Here is an 18,783-nt window from a genome sequence, read left to right on the forward strand (position 1 = left end):
AGATCCACCTTCGTCTTCGTCGAGATCCACCTTCGTCTCCGTCGAGATCCGTCGTAGTCTCCGTCGATATCCATCATCACTCTCTCTCACACAGCCGGCGACAAGAGATTACGAGAATCACTCTGTCTTGCGGATCTTCACTCTGTCTTCGTGACGTTCTCGATGGTTTGGGATGCAGATCTAGTTTGAGAGAGTAGTTTTGTGTGGTTAAAGGTTCAGATCAATCCTCGTTTGCTCTCATTGGGTTGGAGAACCGGCGAATTGAGGTGTTGTTGGCTTCATACTCGGTGGTTGTGGGCTTGTTGGTAGAGTTACATCACCGGTGTAGGTCATGGGTCTCGTTTAGTTCGTGTTTCTCATGTTTGCAGCCTTAACTAGGATGTTTAGAGTCTGGTGAAGTTGTTTAGTTTAGTTAAGCTTGGTTGAGGTTGTTGATGCATTGGAAGATCTTTGTGGAGAGAGCGTGTGGCTGGGTTTCTATCGGTTGCTTGGAAGACTTCTCTAGTCTCGAAATTGTTTTTTGGTGCAAGGTTACAAGTTAAGCCGGCTCTGATGTGGGGTGGTAATTCTCCCATCGACTCTGGTGCGTCATTTTTCAGATGGTCAATGATGGTGACTAGTGCTCGTTTCTCCTGCTCTGTTCCTTCGTTTCTGCATCAAAGTGCTCTTGTTTTCTGCTGTTATGCATTAGTGGTCATAGCTCTTTTAGGAGATCATGTTTCTTAAGTGATGTGGAGTTTGGATGGTGTCTCTTCACGGTCTTCAGTTACGTTCTCCTTAGTGTGGCTTTTGGTTATGTTCCCTCTACCTTGAAGCTTCTGGGTCCTCCTTGTGGTGATCTCTGGTAATGCTTTGCTGTTCTTCCTTGTTTTGTAGCTTATTTATAAATCTTTATAAAATAAATTGGTTTATGAATCATAATAAATGATTTATAAGCCTTTATACATTATTTTATGGTTTCTTTTAATTTTAAATTACCAAATTCTTTGCATATGTGCAGTTCTCAACTATTGTTTACATGAAATCAAATATTTCTATTTTCAAGTACACTGATGTTCGTTTACAGTTAATACACACAATTCAGATGCAACAAAAAAGAGAGATAGAGATTGGCAGAAACATTATAACTATTTATAAATCATGTATAATTGTTTTTAAATCATGAGTGGATAGATAAAATCATAAGTTTTACGATATTTTTATAGCTCATTGATTAACAAAGAAGACACTGAAAGACTCCATTGTGCATTGCCAAAATGTAAAGTCCCTGAGTTTGTGAATAATGGACAGTTCCTCTTCTTGGTAAGGTGCTCACATCTTCTGCATGTTTGAATCAAATATTTTATTTATTTTACTAATCTTCTTGGTAAGGTGCTCACATCTTCTGCATGTTTGAATCAAATATTGTATTTATTTTACAAATCTACAGCATGATTGATCTACATATGTTAGGAAGATGGGGTAGATATGTCGACTATTCTTAAGATTGCATATTATTATTGACGTGGGAAGAAACCTGATTACATTTAAGATTACACTTTGTCTACTCTCTTTGAGCTCAAAGAGTTTGAACAATCACAAAGGTAAGTGAGTTCAGAGCTTTAACTAAAACAAAACATTTTGCTTCTGTTACTGTAAGAAAAGACTGAAGTATTATTATCTTTCAGGACTTTATAAAATATTGTTAATCATTTATAGACGTTTAAAAGGTCTATAAATCACTTTTAAATGATAGTAAATAATATATATGTTTGTAAAAATCTACAAATCATTTGTAAATATTTAAAAATCATTTATAAATAATTTATAATGGTTTATAAACCATATATAAGGGTTTATAAATCTTTTATAAAATATTATAAATCATTTATAAGAGTTTATAAAGAAACTTATTAGTTTTTATAAGAAAATTTATAGATTATAGATAACGGTTTATAAATATTTTATTAAGACAATTATAAGATTTTATAAAACAATTTATAGATCATATATAAGGATTTATAAAACCATTAATGAGGTTCATAAATCTATTTATAATTGGTTATAAAAACAATTTATAAGGCTTTCTAAATATCTTTTAAAGTATAATTCATTTATAAGAGTTTATGAAATCAGTCTATAAGGATATGTATAACAAACTTGAACTTAGTTTTCTATAAGGCTATATAAAGATTATAAATAATTTATAAATATTTTTTAATCATTTATGAAGATTTATAAATAATTTATAAATAATTTTTAACTTATTTATAAGGGTTTATAAATCATTTATAAAAATATATTTATAAATTGATTTATAATGGCTCATAAGTCAATGTTTCTAAAATTGCTCAAAAAGACTATGCACACAAAAAAGTTTTGCAAAACATATACTTTTGTATCATCCCATGTGAGAAAAGTTATGTGAAAATCTCAATGCATGTTTCTATGCATTTAAACACAATCCTCTGTACGACCATAATATAAATTACCTATAACTCCGTTATCATTATTTTGTTCTAAAAAGATAACACATAAGCACTTTCTAGTTTCTTTGGCATTAGTGCAAGCCAATATGAGCACACGACAAACATTTATAACATTTATAAATCAGTTTATGGACACTTACAAATAGATTTAAAATCATTATAAATCAATTAATAAACGCTTATAAATAAGTACATATAACTTTTATAAATTAGTTCATAAGCCCTTATAAACCGGTTCACAAACCCTAATAAATATTCATAAACCTTTATACTCGTTTATGATTTATAAGCCTTTCTAAATATTTATAACTAATTTATATACTCTTATAAAATTATTTATAAATTATTATAACTGAATTCTAAGCTCTTATAAAGGATTTATAAATATTTATAAACCCTTATAAAATAATTTATAAACTCTCATAACTAATTTATAACTCTTATAAATTAATTATAAACATTTATCAACTCTTATAATATTATTTGTAAACGCTTATAAAAATATCAATGAGCACTTGTAAATGATTTATAAGACTTACTAGATCATTTAAATTTTTTCAAAGGCTTATAAATTATTTATAAGACTCATTTTAAATATTTATAATTAATTTATAAATCATTACAAAATGATGTATAAACATTTATAGCTGAGTATTAAAATATTTTAAATGATTTAAAACTCTTATAAATAATTTATAAGCCTTTATAAATTTTTATAGCTAATTTATAAATCTTTATAAAATAAGTTATAAACCCTTACAAATTGATTTATGAATCTTGAGAAATGATTTATAAACCTTTATAAATAATTTTATGGTTTCTTTTGAATTTAAATTACCCACATCCCTCGCATATGTGCAATTCCCAGCTATTCTGTACTTGAAATCACACATTTCTAGTTCTACTTTCAGGTAAATGGATGCTCGTTATTATATCTCTAATAATCAAAATGATTGGTTCATAACCTAAAAATATATTAGATTAGGCACCAAAAAACTCTTTCATAAAGAAGCATATGAATACAATAACTACTAAATATTCCAAGGCCACATGTTCCAGTGCATAACCGGCACTATGAATAGGTCTAAACCTTGAGTTTGACAGCTACATAAGGCACATTGTTAAACTAGGACTAAACCGGACACACCCAGTTCGTGGACGGACCAAGCAAACTACAAATTCTCTTTCCAGTGATAAGCATCATCAGTAATGTAGTTTCTTAGAGTACGGTTTCTTATAGATAAGCTTGGTACTGAAGGATAGTGACCAACATAGAAACAACTTCAACTATATTCTTGCATTTGTTCAACACCACACAGCTAGCCCAGCAAAATATTCAAACTCCATAGTTAGACAAAGAAATGTTTAGCAGGATCATGTTTACTTTTGGTGAAAAAGCAAAAGCACGGTATCTACCAGTTGAACACCAAACACATGCATTTCTATTACTTCCTGCTAGCATTAAATAAATGAATACATGTCAGAAAAGAGCACAAAGATCAAAATGAAGTCATGACACAATTAGCACAACATACCAATCTAGTTCCAACCAAGTCTCTCGCAACCACAATGAAAGCATCCACTAGTGTCTTGACAATGCAGCTGAAATTTCTATTGTCCTGAATAGTCTCAGAAACTTAGTACTTGGTCCTATAAGCATTCATCATAGTAACTGTCAATCATAAGTACTTACTTCTGAGTTCTTCCCTGGGATTTACTTAAGACACCGCATAAGCAATCTGAATGCAGGCAGTGCTTCATGACGGCATGAGCAACAAGGAAAGCCATTGATGACACTAACTCCCTCACAAACAAAGACGGGGATGAATCTGCAAATGGGATACGTAATATTACAAAATTCACGAACGGTTCCAGAAAATTCACATACTCCTACTATCCCCAATCGCTGAGTACGCATCACAAAGAGTGATACTTGGTGAAGAAGCTCTGCCTATGTCTCCACTCTGCATGAAAGAATCTGCAAAGCAGCAACAACGAGGAGAAGCATCAAAATCTTGTTAAAAATATCAAAAGTGCCGGCCATTACTAAATAATCAATGCATATATTTTTTCTTAATCAATTTGAATCGCTATGATCAGGAATGACTATTTGTATCACATACCCTCACAAACGGATGATTCTCGGTCGAATTGAACTTCCAATCCCCATGTTTCTGTTCGTAACCGATAAGAATCAAAAACCCTTCGAGTGCAGATTGGAGCTCGAGCAAACCGCGGGAGAGGTCCAGAACGGAGTCTGATACTAAACTGCATAGCTCATGAACGGATTGATCAACGATGGTGATAGATTCGGAAAACCATTTGAGGTTGTAGTCCTCGTCAAATCTCGCCGGAGAACTAGCCAGAGAATTCGTCAACGTCGTTAAATCTTGCCGGAGAACTCGCTATCGTCGTCGAATCTCGCCGGAGTACTCCTCAGAATTGGCCAATCTCGTCGGCTTTGATCATTGGATATATTCAATTTTTTGGATCTGAGATCTGAAGAAATCGTAGGAAAAAAAGTAGTTTTAGATTTAATTAGTTAAAGGTAAAGAGGTACTTTCCCAATTAAAATTTGAATGGTAAAGTTGGTTAAGTTAGAAATGAAAAGTATCTTCAAAGTGCTGTTATTTTTGGCAATTCCCCAGAATAGAATGTCCAAATCATGATTCATCATTTTATACTGAAATAATATTAATGTAGTATCTCTCGATATATTAGTTATTTTCGAATGTTTATAAAATGTCAACTGTTTAATATATTTAATATTTTAATGAATATGAGTTTATATCATAGAAGAAAAAGGAACACACGTTTCTTGTTATAATGGTAGTAATTAATTGTATATAGTTAGAGTAATTAATGGTTAGACCAAAACAATAAAAGGGAAATTGCCACAAATATCACATTCACAATACCACTTTTCATGCTTACACTAATCACTTTTATCCTCACTTTTAATGAACGGTAAAAGACACTTATAACCCTAATCTAGACTTAAAGTTTAAAGTTGATGGGTAGGGTATGATTTTTGAAAGGTGAAATTTAAGATTCTAATAAATATATAAATAAATACTTAAAAATATTTTTTTTAAAATTAAAAAATAATTTCAAAATGAAGATGATGAAAAGTGGTACCATGAAAGTGGTAAACATAAAATTTAACCAAAATAAAAATAACTAATGAATAAGTCCAACAACCTTGCATAAGTAGATTTTTTAGAATGTCTCTCTTCTAATATTATAGATTATTAAATTTGAAAAAAGCTTAGTATTTTCTATTTTTCCTATATAATAAATTTATATTAATTTACAATAATACATACAACAAATTACGAAATTAATTAATGAATTATTTAATAAAATATTTAAAAACATTATTAGACCTATGTTAAATATTTTTATTAATTATTGTTAAAATAGTTTTAAGTTAAAAATATAACAAAAATCTTACCAAAAATTTTAATTTTTTAAATAAAATTAACTCATTAATGATTTTGTAATTAGTAATATAATATTATTAGAAATTAATACTAATTAAGATTTTGTTATAAAACGAAAAAACTATGACACTTTTTATAAAATTTAATTATTATATATATATATATATATATATATATATTTATATAAGAATCTAATTATTATATAAAGTTTATTGGTATGTTAACCTATTTTTTTAATTCTTTCACTTAAACTAATAAATAATATAACATCCACAGTTAAAATGAGTTAAAATTCTTAAACTATATAATATTTTATTAAAAATAACAAAGTTAACATACGTTAACTTTTATATCTACAACTATAAATATATATATATATATATATATATATATATATATATATTTAAAACTAGATATTATCTCATTTCGTATGCTTTTTTGAACTCACAGCTATGTATCGTTTTTTTTTCCGGGTTGTTTTTTTCGGATATCGTTTTTTTTTTGAAATTAGGCCCCGCTTGAGTATTATAAATTTATGTGTGGATTTTGAGTTGGGTTCTTATGGGTTGGATGAGTTCGGTTCTGATGTATATGAACATAAAAATATCTAAATAACAAATGTATCTCAAATGGATTCGGATATTTGTACCAAAAATAACCATATTACACAATTTTTTTCAGGTCTTTTGAATACAATTAGTTATATTACGACTCATCTAAAATATATAACGCTAATCATAAAAAACAAATATCAAAGTATAAAAATGTAATAATCAATACTCGCACATTATGTATACCAATTCGACTAACACTCCTATTGCTATTACATCCAAAATAGAACCAGCCCCAATCTGTGTCTATTGATTCAATTGAACAGATAATTTTGCAACTCCATCCTAAATAATAATACACATAAACATCCTCAAAATCGGTTGTTATCTCAGAAGCACAATTATAAAGATCAAAACTCTGAAAATATAACCTCAAATGCCACCAAATTAAACCTCGGATATGGACCTCACTTTAATCTCATTCCAATCTTCTACTTGCTTCTTTATCACCTTCTTATCGTTTTTTATCATAAATAGCAAGATGCATGTTGATATCTTGTGTATTTACATAGTTTTAGCAATCATTTTAGTTCTCAATTTGTCCATTTAGATGCATTTAGAGTAGATTTAGGTGCATTGCATATACATTTGTCTCTATTAGGTGATGGAGATGCTATTTGGTGAGTTTGGAACCTTTGGAGATGGTTTAGAGACAAGAAAGGTGATTTTGGTTCATAAGACGAGTTTCCAACTGTCCCAGCGGCCAAATGCAGCGGCCAAGAAAGCCGCTGAAGAAATCCACTACTCCCTGCCCGATATCTGGAAGATGCAGCGGCCAAACGACAAGAAACATGCCGCTGGAGTGTGCAGCGGCCTTCTGCAGCGGCCAAATGACATGTCAAAACAGCTGCGACACTTAGAAAAATCTGCACTTCTGTTTTTACCAACTTTTTACCCAAATTATCTTGGGTCAACCCATGCTTGTTGGGTCGACCCAGCTTGTTTTTAGGCCACTATAAATACTTTTTAGACCTTATCTTAGGACTTATCTTGTTATCTATCTAATCAAAAACCACTTTTGGGTGAAAGATCTAATCTTGATCATAACTTCTTATCTTTGCTTGATTACTTTGACCATTAATCATGTTTAGATTTGGAAAACTAATGATCTAGTGTCTATCATGATTATGAGTGAGTAGTCATCTTTGGATTCATAGGTTAAGATGATTTAGGATGATTAAGTGATGATCTAGAATGTTTAGAGTAGATTAATGCATTTCCTTGCTTGATTGAGTGATCTTAATGCTAAGCTTGAGTTGGCCATTCTGGTTTAGAACTCTAGACATTTCATTGCCCGGAAGGTGTTTGATGAAATGTCTGAGACAACTCATCAAGCTCTTAGCTTACCCTACCAAAGGGATTTGATGTTAGGGGAGTTAGGAAAGTTGAATGATCTATCCTTAATGATTTCTTGATTGACACAAACCAAAGAAATTTGATGTTTGATCATGAGAGTAAATGAGCTTTTATCTTGGAAGAGAACTTGCTTAGAATTGATATCTAGACTTAGGGGAATGTGTTGATTGAAACCTTGCCATTTTAGATTTAATCTTAGTCATCTGTAATCAAAATCCTATGCCCATGATTCTTCCTTATTCCAATTGATTGAAAGTTGATGTTTAGTTGCTTTAGAAACCTGTTAGATTGATTGAAACCACTCATCTTATTGATTGCATTTAGCTTAATTGAAAACCTGAATTCTCTTTGATTCAAAACCCTTAGAAATGGATTGACATCTTAATTACTATAATGATTCGATTTTTGGACCGTTGAAAAGTCCATTTCACATGTCATCTTGAAGCATACTGAAATAAACATCAAGAAATAATTTAGAAATAAGATCCTCGCATTGTTAATGGAAATAAGTGCGGATATAGTTCTACTTACTTTTGCTTAAAGTCAATAGCTTCCTGCATAGTTGGGTTGAGAGTCACAACGGAAGCATCAAATGCATTGGTGATTTGTATAGACCCTAATTGGCATGAAAGGCACATTTTATATACTGATATAAAACTAGTTTTCGAAATCATTTTTATTGACGGTTTAATACCTCTGAAAATGCTGCTTTTAGGAAAAAGGAATCAAACATATTAACATTTTATCATTTCCTGATTCAATGTGAGGTTCAAATTGTTCAGCATATTTTTCCGTAGGCAACATGTAACATCAAGACCCCTGCTCGGTATCATAAAGTAAATATAGTTGTATTAGGATTATTGTTTAAAATTTTATCACGCTTCTAGCAAAATCAGAACAAACTCACTTAGTGTCACACATCCGAATTGAAGTGTCTTTGTGTCTTTGTCATGAACTTGCACCAATGGTATTTAAAAAACGTAAACTATATCAGAGAGTATACAAAAATGAAATTATCACCAACAACAAAAACACACTATGGTATATTTAAAATGTGTATACTATCAATTCATACCAATTAGGAGGTACATTTTCAGTTTTCCATTACCAAAATCTTCATAACTCGCTAGTGTAAGGAAAGGATTGTCATCATGATAATCGGTTTTGGCATAAATTGTGTCACCAATGATAGTCATTTTGTATCGGGAGGTTGTTGTTTGATATTGATCTCCAGCAGCTGTAACTGTAAAATTCTCAATGAATCTCCATTCTCCAATAGGGAGGTTACTTTGTGCACGATACATCTGGTTTCTTTTTACAGAAGCATGAAATTTTCCACCCTAATCACACAAAAAATTGATATAAATATTTTTGGTGGTAAACATCAAGAAATCTATATAGATATAAAATTACAATAATATGACAATAGTTAATTAATTAATGTTATGAAATTTATGATCAGCCAATGTTTGTTTGTGCAATTCTAAAAGCAAATGATGAATGGATTATATAGAATTTTGATGAGGAGCACATTGCTGACAAACGGGATTATATAGAATTTTGATGATCTTCTAATTGATAAACCTCTGTCCTTTGTTGTTGCTAGCTAGAAGGTGATCAAGTGATGTTATTTGGATAAAGGTTGAGGGAGAAATCGGATGATTTGATAATGCACTTTCATATGAAGCTCAAGGTGATGTGTTTCTTGATGCAGAAACATGCTCAAACCGGATTAATAAATTAGCTCCGGTGATAAGAAAGCGTTGGATATTTGTAATTTTGAATACATGCCGATTTTTTAATTAAAAATATGAAATATAAACTCTATACATGTTTCCAAACAATTATTATTTATCCTCATATCCATGTATCCAAACAAAACAGATTTGTACTTCAACTTTAATAAGATAGATATCAGGTTGCAAGATCACTAATGTAAATGAGAATGAAAAAACTAGAATAATAAGAATAAACAAAGAGAAGCCGGTATGTCTGTGAAGAGAGCTCGATGTTAAAGTGTGTGTGCGTATATGAATGTCCATGTTTCTCTCTTGCTCTCGCTCCTTTTATACATGTTCTCGTTGCTTCTCTCATAGATCTCATCATCGCAATCCCAATGATCTTGGAGAACATCCCCTTCTTGTTATCGATCCCTACATCCGGGCCGAGGCCAATGCTGTGTGCATTCTACATGATTCGCTCTCTAGCGTTCCAAACTGTATTTTGAAGGGATACGAAATCCAGGCCCAACGTTTACCATCTAGTTTGGGTTAGAAATCCCTAGCTCCATGTTTTGCAGTTTTGGTAAACTAACTATTTTCTTCAAACAATTAACACTTTAGTTTCTTTTATGAAAAAAATGGATAATAATATTTTTAATGTACTACTAAATATTTTTTTTGCGCCATGCGTAGAAATAAAAATTTAGAATTAAATTATATTTAAAAAGAAGTTTTGCTACTGTTTTAGATTTTATTATTTGGTTATCAATATTTTTAATTCAACTTTGATTTAATTAAACATAAAAATTAAGATAAAATAAATAAATAAATAAATGTTTTCTTTAGATTTATAATAAGAACAAATATGAAAATATTTAAAATTATAATTTTCGATAGATTTTTATCTACTTTTTGGCTAAAATATATTAAATCAAAATTTTAAAAAATAATAATTTATTTTGTTATAAATAAAAAAAACTACACAAAAAATTGAAGAAAGTTTTAGTAATATTTTTTTTTATAATTATCAAATTAGAATAAATAATATTTTCGTAAATTTTTAAATATTGTAGTGTATTTATTTTATATTATTATTTATTTTAATATTATATTTAATAAATTTACTTTAGTGATAATGTATGAATTCTTTAACATATTGTAAAAATACCAAAAAAATAAATTAGCATTAAATGAAAATGTTCATGTCACATTTAAACATAAGCATGTAAGAGTTGTTTGTATGTCATATCATTTTTGTTTAGTGAAAGTGTTTGTAAAAAAGACACATATGCAAAGTAAAAAAACAGTAAATAATGTGTTGGGGATCTGATGAGGTTTAAACAAACACACATTAATTAATCATAGAATCTCTTAAGTTTTCCACCATTTTGCAAGTATATATAAGATGATTACAAGTTTACAACACTTTTTACGTTCTGTTAATTAGTCTGGTGTAGCAATGATACTACTACATGGGTATAATTCAGTTCATATTAAGAAAACTACACATTTTCGCACCGAATTCCAATATCAAAAATTTGATTAATATTGAAAATAACCATGACATAGAGAAGGAGTTGGATGTCATCAAAAGAAAGCAGTGTGATGAAGCGAAGGATGATGATCTGTGGAGAGGGAACATGGGTTTTAAACATAATTTTTTTACTCATTAGACATGGCAGCTGACTAGAGTGTATGGTGTACAAAATGTTCATGGGGAAGAAATATCTGGTTTTCGCAGGCTACGCCAAAATTTGCCTTCATGGTCGGGATTGCAATGAGGGCAAGGTTATCTACCATGGATCGGGTTTCTTGTTGGAGTCAAGGTGCTGACACTATTTGTGTGCTATGATAAAATGCTCCAGAAACAAGGAATCCCTTTTTTAGTGCAATTTCTCATCTCAGATTTGGGAACTTCTCACAAAAGGGATCTTGCTCCGTACATTCTCCACCAGTTGGGATGAAATTGCTAGGTTGATCACTAACCAGTCTATGGAGAAGAAGAAGCGGTTCTGTCTTCGTTATGCATTTCAAGTTACCTTGTGAGAGAATGCAATAAGAGGCGTCATGGTGATCAGCTTCCGCTAATGCTTGTCTTGTCAAAGCTTATTGATAAAGCTATAAGGAACAAGCTCAGCTTGGTGCAGTCTAAATGAGTAAGGGGGTTTAAAGGAATTTTGCAATACTGGTTTGGCACAAGACTGTAAATATGAGTTTGGCAGTTTTGCTAGGAGATAGTACCTTGGAGTATATGATGCTGTAAAGGAAAATAAATAAGAGTAGAAGTCTTTTTAAGCATAAAGATCCACTTGATGTTTTTTTTTATGAATAAAATTTAGCATTCATTCAAAAAAAAAGTAACCATGACAATATTCCATTTAAACTGAAATTTACGGGAAGAACTATCGTTGGAGGGACCATAATTCTCTGTTAATATAGGTACGTAGCTTTATATTTTGTTTGTTTTATATTATTGTTTCGTAGTTTTTTTATATATGATAAATTCCCTAGGATAACTCTAGTTTGTTGTAAGCTAATAAGCTATAGTTTGTTGTAAGCCAGTGCTTGATTCTTGCCAGGCCTGCTCTGCGGATTTTAGGATACAAACCACTGACACAGACTCCTGCAAGATGGTTCTTTTAGGGAATTCGAGTTTACAGAGAGCATTGAAGTCTTTGACCTAACCTGGATTTTTGTGTTATTATTTTATTTATTATTATTATTATTATTATGTTACAGGTCATGAATCAATATAATTTTTTTTTTTTGGTAAAAATGAATCAAAATAATTCCGTAACAAAAACAAAACATATTGCTATTTACATCTAATAAGTTATGTCAATTTTCTTTTTCAATACAATTTTCCACAGTCATTTTTGTTCTCCTGTTGTTGATCTTGAAGCTGAGTTTGTGGTGAAAAAAAAAACCCAAAAACAACATCACCTTCTTTTAGTGAATCTCCTCGTCATCCTCATCTTCAGTAAGCTTCTTCACCTCCGCAATACCTTCTTCATTATGTACAGACTTGCTTTGGGTCTCTTCTTCTGAAATGTAGCTATCTTCATCAGATCTCGAACTCTCTTCTTCTGATCTCGAGCTCCCTTCTTTGCTATGTACAACTCCGGGGTCGGACTCTCCTCCATGATCCTCTGTAGGAGCCACATGATCACCTAGTGTAGTATTCCTTGGACTCTGCAATGATCTGTGGCATAATATCAGTGTCAAGAAACTGTGACAGAGACCAACAGAAAAGAAAACCAAACTATTGAAACTCACTCTTTCATAACTTGTTGTGATTTTGGAGAGTGGAGATAACCCCAGGCTGGAACCAAATCTCTTGTTCTTGCTTCAATCGTTCGAGTTTGGATTCCTTCAATCTCCATCTCCCCTCCTCCACCATTACTACTCTCTTCATCATCCCGCTTCAACACCAACTCTTGAAACCTAAACTGTTATTGTGCAAAAACACAAATTATCAGACACATATCCACACAAACACATTACCAGTTCCCAAAACTAAGGAGGAAAACTTTACATGTCGCCTTCCCCATAACGGTAGCCGAGACGGCTGATACATTTGCAATTCTGCTTCAGACATGTACATCTGATGCTTATCCTCTTTCTTAGTCACTTTCCAAGATTCCTCAGCATTCTGGTTCCTAACAATCTCAGGAAACACTCTACTTTTAGAATCAGAAACTGTTCCACCTCCATATATGTCACTGTGTTGATCCTGCATCTCTCTTCTAGACTGGTTTTGTACCATGGACCACCTTTGTACCGGTTCAATCTCTGATCCAGACTCAAAATCGAACCCTAACGCAGCCTCATGACTACTACCCACAACAGGATACTGAGTCATACATCCAGAAGGAGCAAAAACCAGAAGACTCCTCCTTGAGCTATTATCAGAAGCAGCAGAACCATAGCGGTTGTTCTTATTCTGTTCAACGCAGTAACAGAAACTCGATGCGGCTGCGCCAGTCAGAGAGCTACCAACCATTCCAGCAGCTGCAGCTGCAGCACCGCTCATTGTTCCCATCCATCCGCTGATGTTTCCGCTTCTTATCCTATTAACCGCCGATAGAGGAACCAGAGCTTTCCCCACTCTATGAGGATCAATCTCAAACATATGACTCGTCCCTCTTGAAGAGCTAATCACTATCAAACCGCTATCATTGCTGAAACTGATGTCTTGTATCACCGCATGAGTAAAACCACGCTGAAGCCTAAACAGATGCACAAAAGAGGCAGTGCTTCTCGGCATTATTCTAAAGACATTAATATTGTGTCCCTGAATCGAAGCAGTCACCAAAAGCATGCCGCTTGGATCAAAGCTCAGAGCTGAGATAGGACTCTTGTGTGCCTTAAACTGAGCTATAACGCTTTTGCTTATCATATCTTTGATTATAACCTGCAGACCACATAATATATAAGTATAAAGCACAGATCAATGATAAATCAACTTGATTTGGAGTTTTACCATTCCTATGCGATCCTCGTCTAGCACATTGTCATTAGTAACTCCAACGCTTTTCATACCAATATTCAAGATCCCAGAAGCGATCTGCCTGCTCGATTCCATTGCAAACTGTGCAACACTAGGCGATGACGATGGCAGTGTGATAAGCTCTGGAGTGAAAAGTGTGGAACTTGAGTCAGCAACACGACTTCCGCTGTAAGCAATCCATCGCGGACCAACAGCAAGAGGACCATATCCAACACCCAAGGAGCCATAGGAGATGGAGTTAGTGACAATCATGTATTCCTTCTCCAATGTTTTAGCATCAAAGCAATGTATCTGCAAAGTCAAATATCGAACCCTTAGTCTCAGAACAGACGGATCACAGGGAACAAAATCGACACAAATGTGACAAAATCTCGAACCTGAGATGCTTGTAGCACAGCGACGATCCGAGAACTGCACCTAACCGTATAGATGATAGACCGAAACTTCAACGTATGCACATAGGACTGAGATTTTAACGAGTAAACATGCACATTTGTAGGCACCACAGTTTCGCTTCCAGGGTTGTCAGAAACGCTCTGTCTTATACTCGAGTTCTCTTCCCAAGAAGAGTCACCACACACAGCCAAAAGCGGACGGCTCACAGAAAACATGTCGTCTAAGGCCTCCGGGTTGGGTAGCATTTGCATAAAGGATGCTCGGCCATCATGCGCAGAGACAATGAGATGGACGTTGTCTGTATCTTCAACATCCCAAATTTGGAAACCAGAGTGAAATGCAAGTAGAAGAACTCTTATTCGAGTATAGCCATCCTCTTTCTCTAGTTTATCAAACCCCGCCCATAGTACCTTTTGCATCAAAAGCATCCAACTTTGTTTTAAGAAAAAAAAAATCTTTTAAAAGCCATCAACCAAACCCCAAAGAAGAAGAATCTTTACCCATTATAGCAAGCTCTTAGAACATCTTCTAGCTAAATGGTAAAACAAAAACACTGAAAGTAGGCATCCAACTTTTAGGGAAAAAAACGAAACACTCCACAACCTAAAGGTCCAAGCTTTTAAAGCTATAAAAGCAAATGGAGCAAAACCCAATAGAGATTATTATTGTCACCTAAAGAGAAACATAAACTCAAGAACAGGAAAGAATCTTGACCCATTATAACAAAAGCTCTTAAACTTTCAGATGGCAGCTTTGTTCCGTAATGAAAGCAACTTTTTTTTTTATACCTGATCGTTGGGAGATACAATGTCACGGTTAACGGCGGAAGCGGCGGAACGAGCAACGGTGGAGGCACCGGAGGAAATAACACGAAGGCAGTTGGAGAAAGCACGAAAGGAGGTTCTGGCTGATCGCGACACAACTCCGGCGTCGGAAGTGGTGGGCTGCTGCTTCTGAGAAGTCATAATAATAATAATAATGTTGAATGGACTACTACTCTTTCACTAGACTTGAGATGGGTAGCCCCTCTCAAATCAAATGCTCTCTCTATTTCTAAGCCTGAGAAAATATCTCTCACGATGGAATCTCCGAGAAAGAGGGAGCGGATAATCTCCACTTCAAAATCCAACAGAAATTGATCACGAACGAAAAAATGGAATCTATAAATAGAAACAAGATACACGCAAACTCAGAAACTTGCTTCAAGCAAGACACAATCAAAGTTTTGATCAAAGCAAAATAAAAAAAAATATTTTTTTGAATATTTACAAAACCAAGAACAAAGAATAAGCGAATCAAACTGAAAAATAAAATAAAATAAAACTTAAGCTGAATCGCTAATTAAATAAGAACGAACAAATAAAGCAACAATATTTTGGTGGTTTTTCTTTTGTGGAATCAAGAGGTAAATTAAGAAAGAATTTGAAAAACTAGAAGACCCGAAGGAATTTGATTTAGACTTTTGGAAGCGTTTAGGAGGAAAAAAAGGGGGAGGATCTTTAGGATAAGAGAGCCAAAGAAGACCTTAAGCTGTTTCAAACTTCTTATATGATTTTTTGTTTTGGGCAAATCTCCAAAATAGCATCTTTTTAAGTTTATATCACAAAAATAGCACTCAAAAACTAAAATGACCAAAATAACACCTTTCTAAGTTTATCCTTTGAAAATTTTAATTTTTTTATTTTTCAAAATTTGAAATCTTATCCCCAAAACCTCATTTCTCAACTCTAAACCCTAAACCCTAAACTCTAAACTCTAAACCCTAAACCCTAAACCCTAAACCCTAAACCCTAAACTCTAAACCATAAACCATAAACTCTAAACCCTAAACTCTAAACCCTAAACCCTAAAATTTAAACCATAAACCCTAAACTCTAAACCCTAAACCCTAAACCCTAAATCCTAAACCCCGTCCTTTAACTCTAAACCGTAAGTTTGTGATTTTTGATAAAACATTAAGTGCTATTTTGTGACTTTTGACCTTGAGTGCTAGTTTGGGAACAAAAACTTGATTTAGTGCTATTTTTGTCTTTTTCTTTTTTTTTTTTCTTTTTTTTATATATATATTAACTGAAAAGCAAAAACAAAAAAAAAAGGATCTCTTTTACGTATCGTCTTTGGTATATACTACAGACAAGACAAGAGAAGAGAAGAGACTCACCTTCCACGTCTCTTTCCCTATATAAAGGAATCATCGTCAAATGTCTGGTTTTATTGGTTCTCTACCTGTAATGTAATTAAACCAAACTAACCTAAATATATATTTAGTTGAATCTCCTACTTCTATTGACTATTGTATTTGCATTTTCGATTTTAACGAACCGAGTTTGAACCAATTTTCATTCATAACCTAATTGCTAACCCAATCAGATCCCACCAAAATTTCCTACGACGTGTGCTCTCGTCCTTTTCTGCTATGAAGTCAATGGAAAAATCTATCTTTATTCATAACATAGATGTTCCTTATGTATATGAGATTACACCGTCATGGATAAATGGAAATATTACAAATCATAATTTCTTGGTTATGAGTCATCCACAATCTGGTTCATAACACTCCTCTTTGGATGCCATAACCATTTAAAGCTTGTAATGTGCTTTAACGTTGATTCATTAAAACCTTACCAGGAAAACTCAATTGGGACAAAACCATGGTGAAGGAAAAAAAGTACAACACACATTACTCCCCCTTGGACCTCTCCAATTTTCTGCAATACGTGGGTGATGAAGATCTTGGGCAGAATATGCTTCGTCCTCGAACATGATAGTTGGTTCTTCTTTACCATCGGCCATGCCACAATCTAATCGAATATATTGAGTCATCGACCTCAAATACCACACACGAAATCTTGGATGATGTTGCTGTGATATGTGTGTACCACCATGTGTAAAACATAACATGTCTGAAAACAAATCAACAAAACCAAATAACCCCTCTTTGGGCTGGTTAGTATAAAATAAACCAAAATCAAAGGCTTCTTCATCGTCCTTCTTATGGACCAATCAGATCAGTGTCTAAAACAAGACTTCTGCATCGTCCATCTCAGGACTAAATGGACTTCTTTATCGTCCACCTTTGGACTGAATGGATCAGTGTCCAAAACAAGTGATCTCACGCCCATGTACTAGATAATGGGTGAGACTGATCCATATTAAATCTCTTGAGTACCCTTTTCTGTATATACTATTTGATGCACAAGGATTTCATTGTTAATGTACTCAAGCTGTAATCCCAAACAAAACTTTGTTTTCCAAGATCTTTCATCTCAAACTCTTTCTTGATATATTCAACTGTTTGTAAAATTGTATCCAGAGGTTCCTAGGATATTCAGATCATATACTTTGATGATTATCAATATTTTTCTCGAGAACTTGCTGTACTTTCAGCTCAATACCCTCTAGTACTTTCATTATCCAGTGGACCATATAAATATGCAGTCACTACATCAACTTGCTGCAAGTATAATTTTCTCTCTTATATAGCCAGACTTATGAGAAATCTAAAAGTAGTTGCATCCACCACATGGGAGGATGTCTCCTCATAATCTATTACTTGTCTTTGGGAGAATTCTTGTGCAACATCAGCTTTATATCTCACGATTTCTATTCCTCACAAGACCCATTTATATCCACTGGTTTTAACATCATATGGCGTCTTAATCATATGGCCAAATACGCATTTCTTCCTTAAACTATTTAACCCCACGTTTCCATTCAATCCAATCTGTTCTACGAGTGCGCACTCTTATATTGACGTGGGTTCATGATCCTCGCTTATATTCATAAATTCAAGTGCTACCTTGTATGCAAATAAATCATCTTATGTCGACATTCCTTATTGGTTCCATTATGTTTCAGACATGATATAATCGATTGAGATTCATTATTATCAGGACCTTTAATACTTTGCAGCTTGGCGTCCCAAGCTACATTGTTTGGTACTTGTACCTTAGAGCTGGCCGGCCTTATCTCCATGTCTGGGATGGTTTCCTTAGTAACCTCGAATTTGGATTTTGATTATCATTCTCTGCACCTTTCTTTTGTTTCCGAGGATTCTTATCTTTTGGAACCTATTTGGTCTACCACGTTTCATACGTTTTCTACACTCTGTAGCAACTTGATTGTGTCTCTTCTTGGACATCAAATTCGTTGGTGCTTTACAAGCTGGTTTATATATGACTTAGTCATTCTTTTTTGGGTCAGCAAATGTGTCTGGAATTTGATTAGCTAGCTTTGTAAATGTATAATCTTTGGACGTCTATTTCACATTCTTTAGTC

The 18,783-nt window shown here is 33.2% G+C and overlaps 1 protein-coding gene and 1 long non-coding RNA gene across 2 annotated transcripts; both read right to left on the bottom strand.

The window, feature by feature from the left end:
- Nucleotides 1-3,449: 3,449 nt before the first annotated feature.
- Nucleotides 3,450-5,106, bottom strand: LOC106391549. The gene is made up of 4 exons (XR_001278550.3): nucleotides 4,592-5,106; nucleotides 4,162-4,446; nucleotides 4,004-4,087; nucleotides 3,450-3,920 (listed from the first exon to the last, which is right to left on the bottom strand). It is a non-coding gene; the product is annotated as an uncharacterized LOC106391549 (long non-coding RNA).
- A 7,269-nt stretch (nucleotides 5,107-12,375) lies between these two features.
- LOC106390541 (autophagy-related protein 18f-like) lies at nucleotides 12,376-16,024 on the bottom strand. The gene is made up of 6 exons (XM_013831035.3): nucleotides 15,294-16,024; nucleotides 14,487-14,915; nucleotides 14,083-14,400; nucleotides 13,135-14,013; nucleotides 12,876-13,048; nucleotides 12,376-12,801 (listed from the first exon to the last, which is right to left on the bottom strand). Exons 1-6 carry the CDS (start codon nucleotides 15,468-15,470, stop codon nucleotides 12,549-12,551), a joined length of 2,229 nt encoding a protein of 742 aa, XP_013686489.1. The 5' UTR covers nucleotides 15,471-16,024; the 3' UTR covers nucleotides 12,376-12,548.
- Between the last annotated feature and the right edge of the window lie 2,759 nt (nucleotides 16,025-18,783).

The sequence above is a fragment of the Brassica napus genome, chromosome C9 (assembly GCF_020379485.1).
Source record: "Brassica napus cultivar Da-Ae chromosome C9, Da-Ae, whole genome shotgun sequence".
NCBI lineage: Eukaryota > Viridiplantae > Streptophyta > Magnoliopsida > Brassicales > Brassicaceae > Brassica > Brassica napus.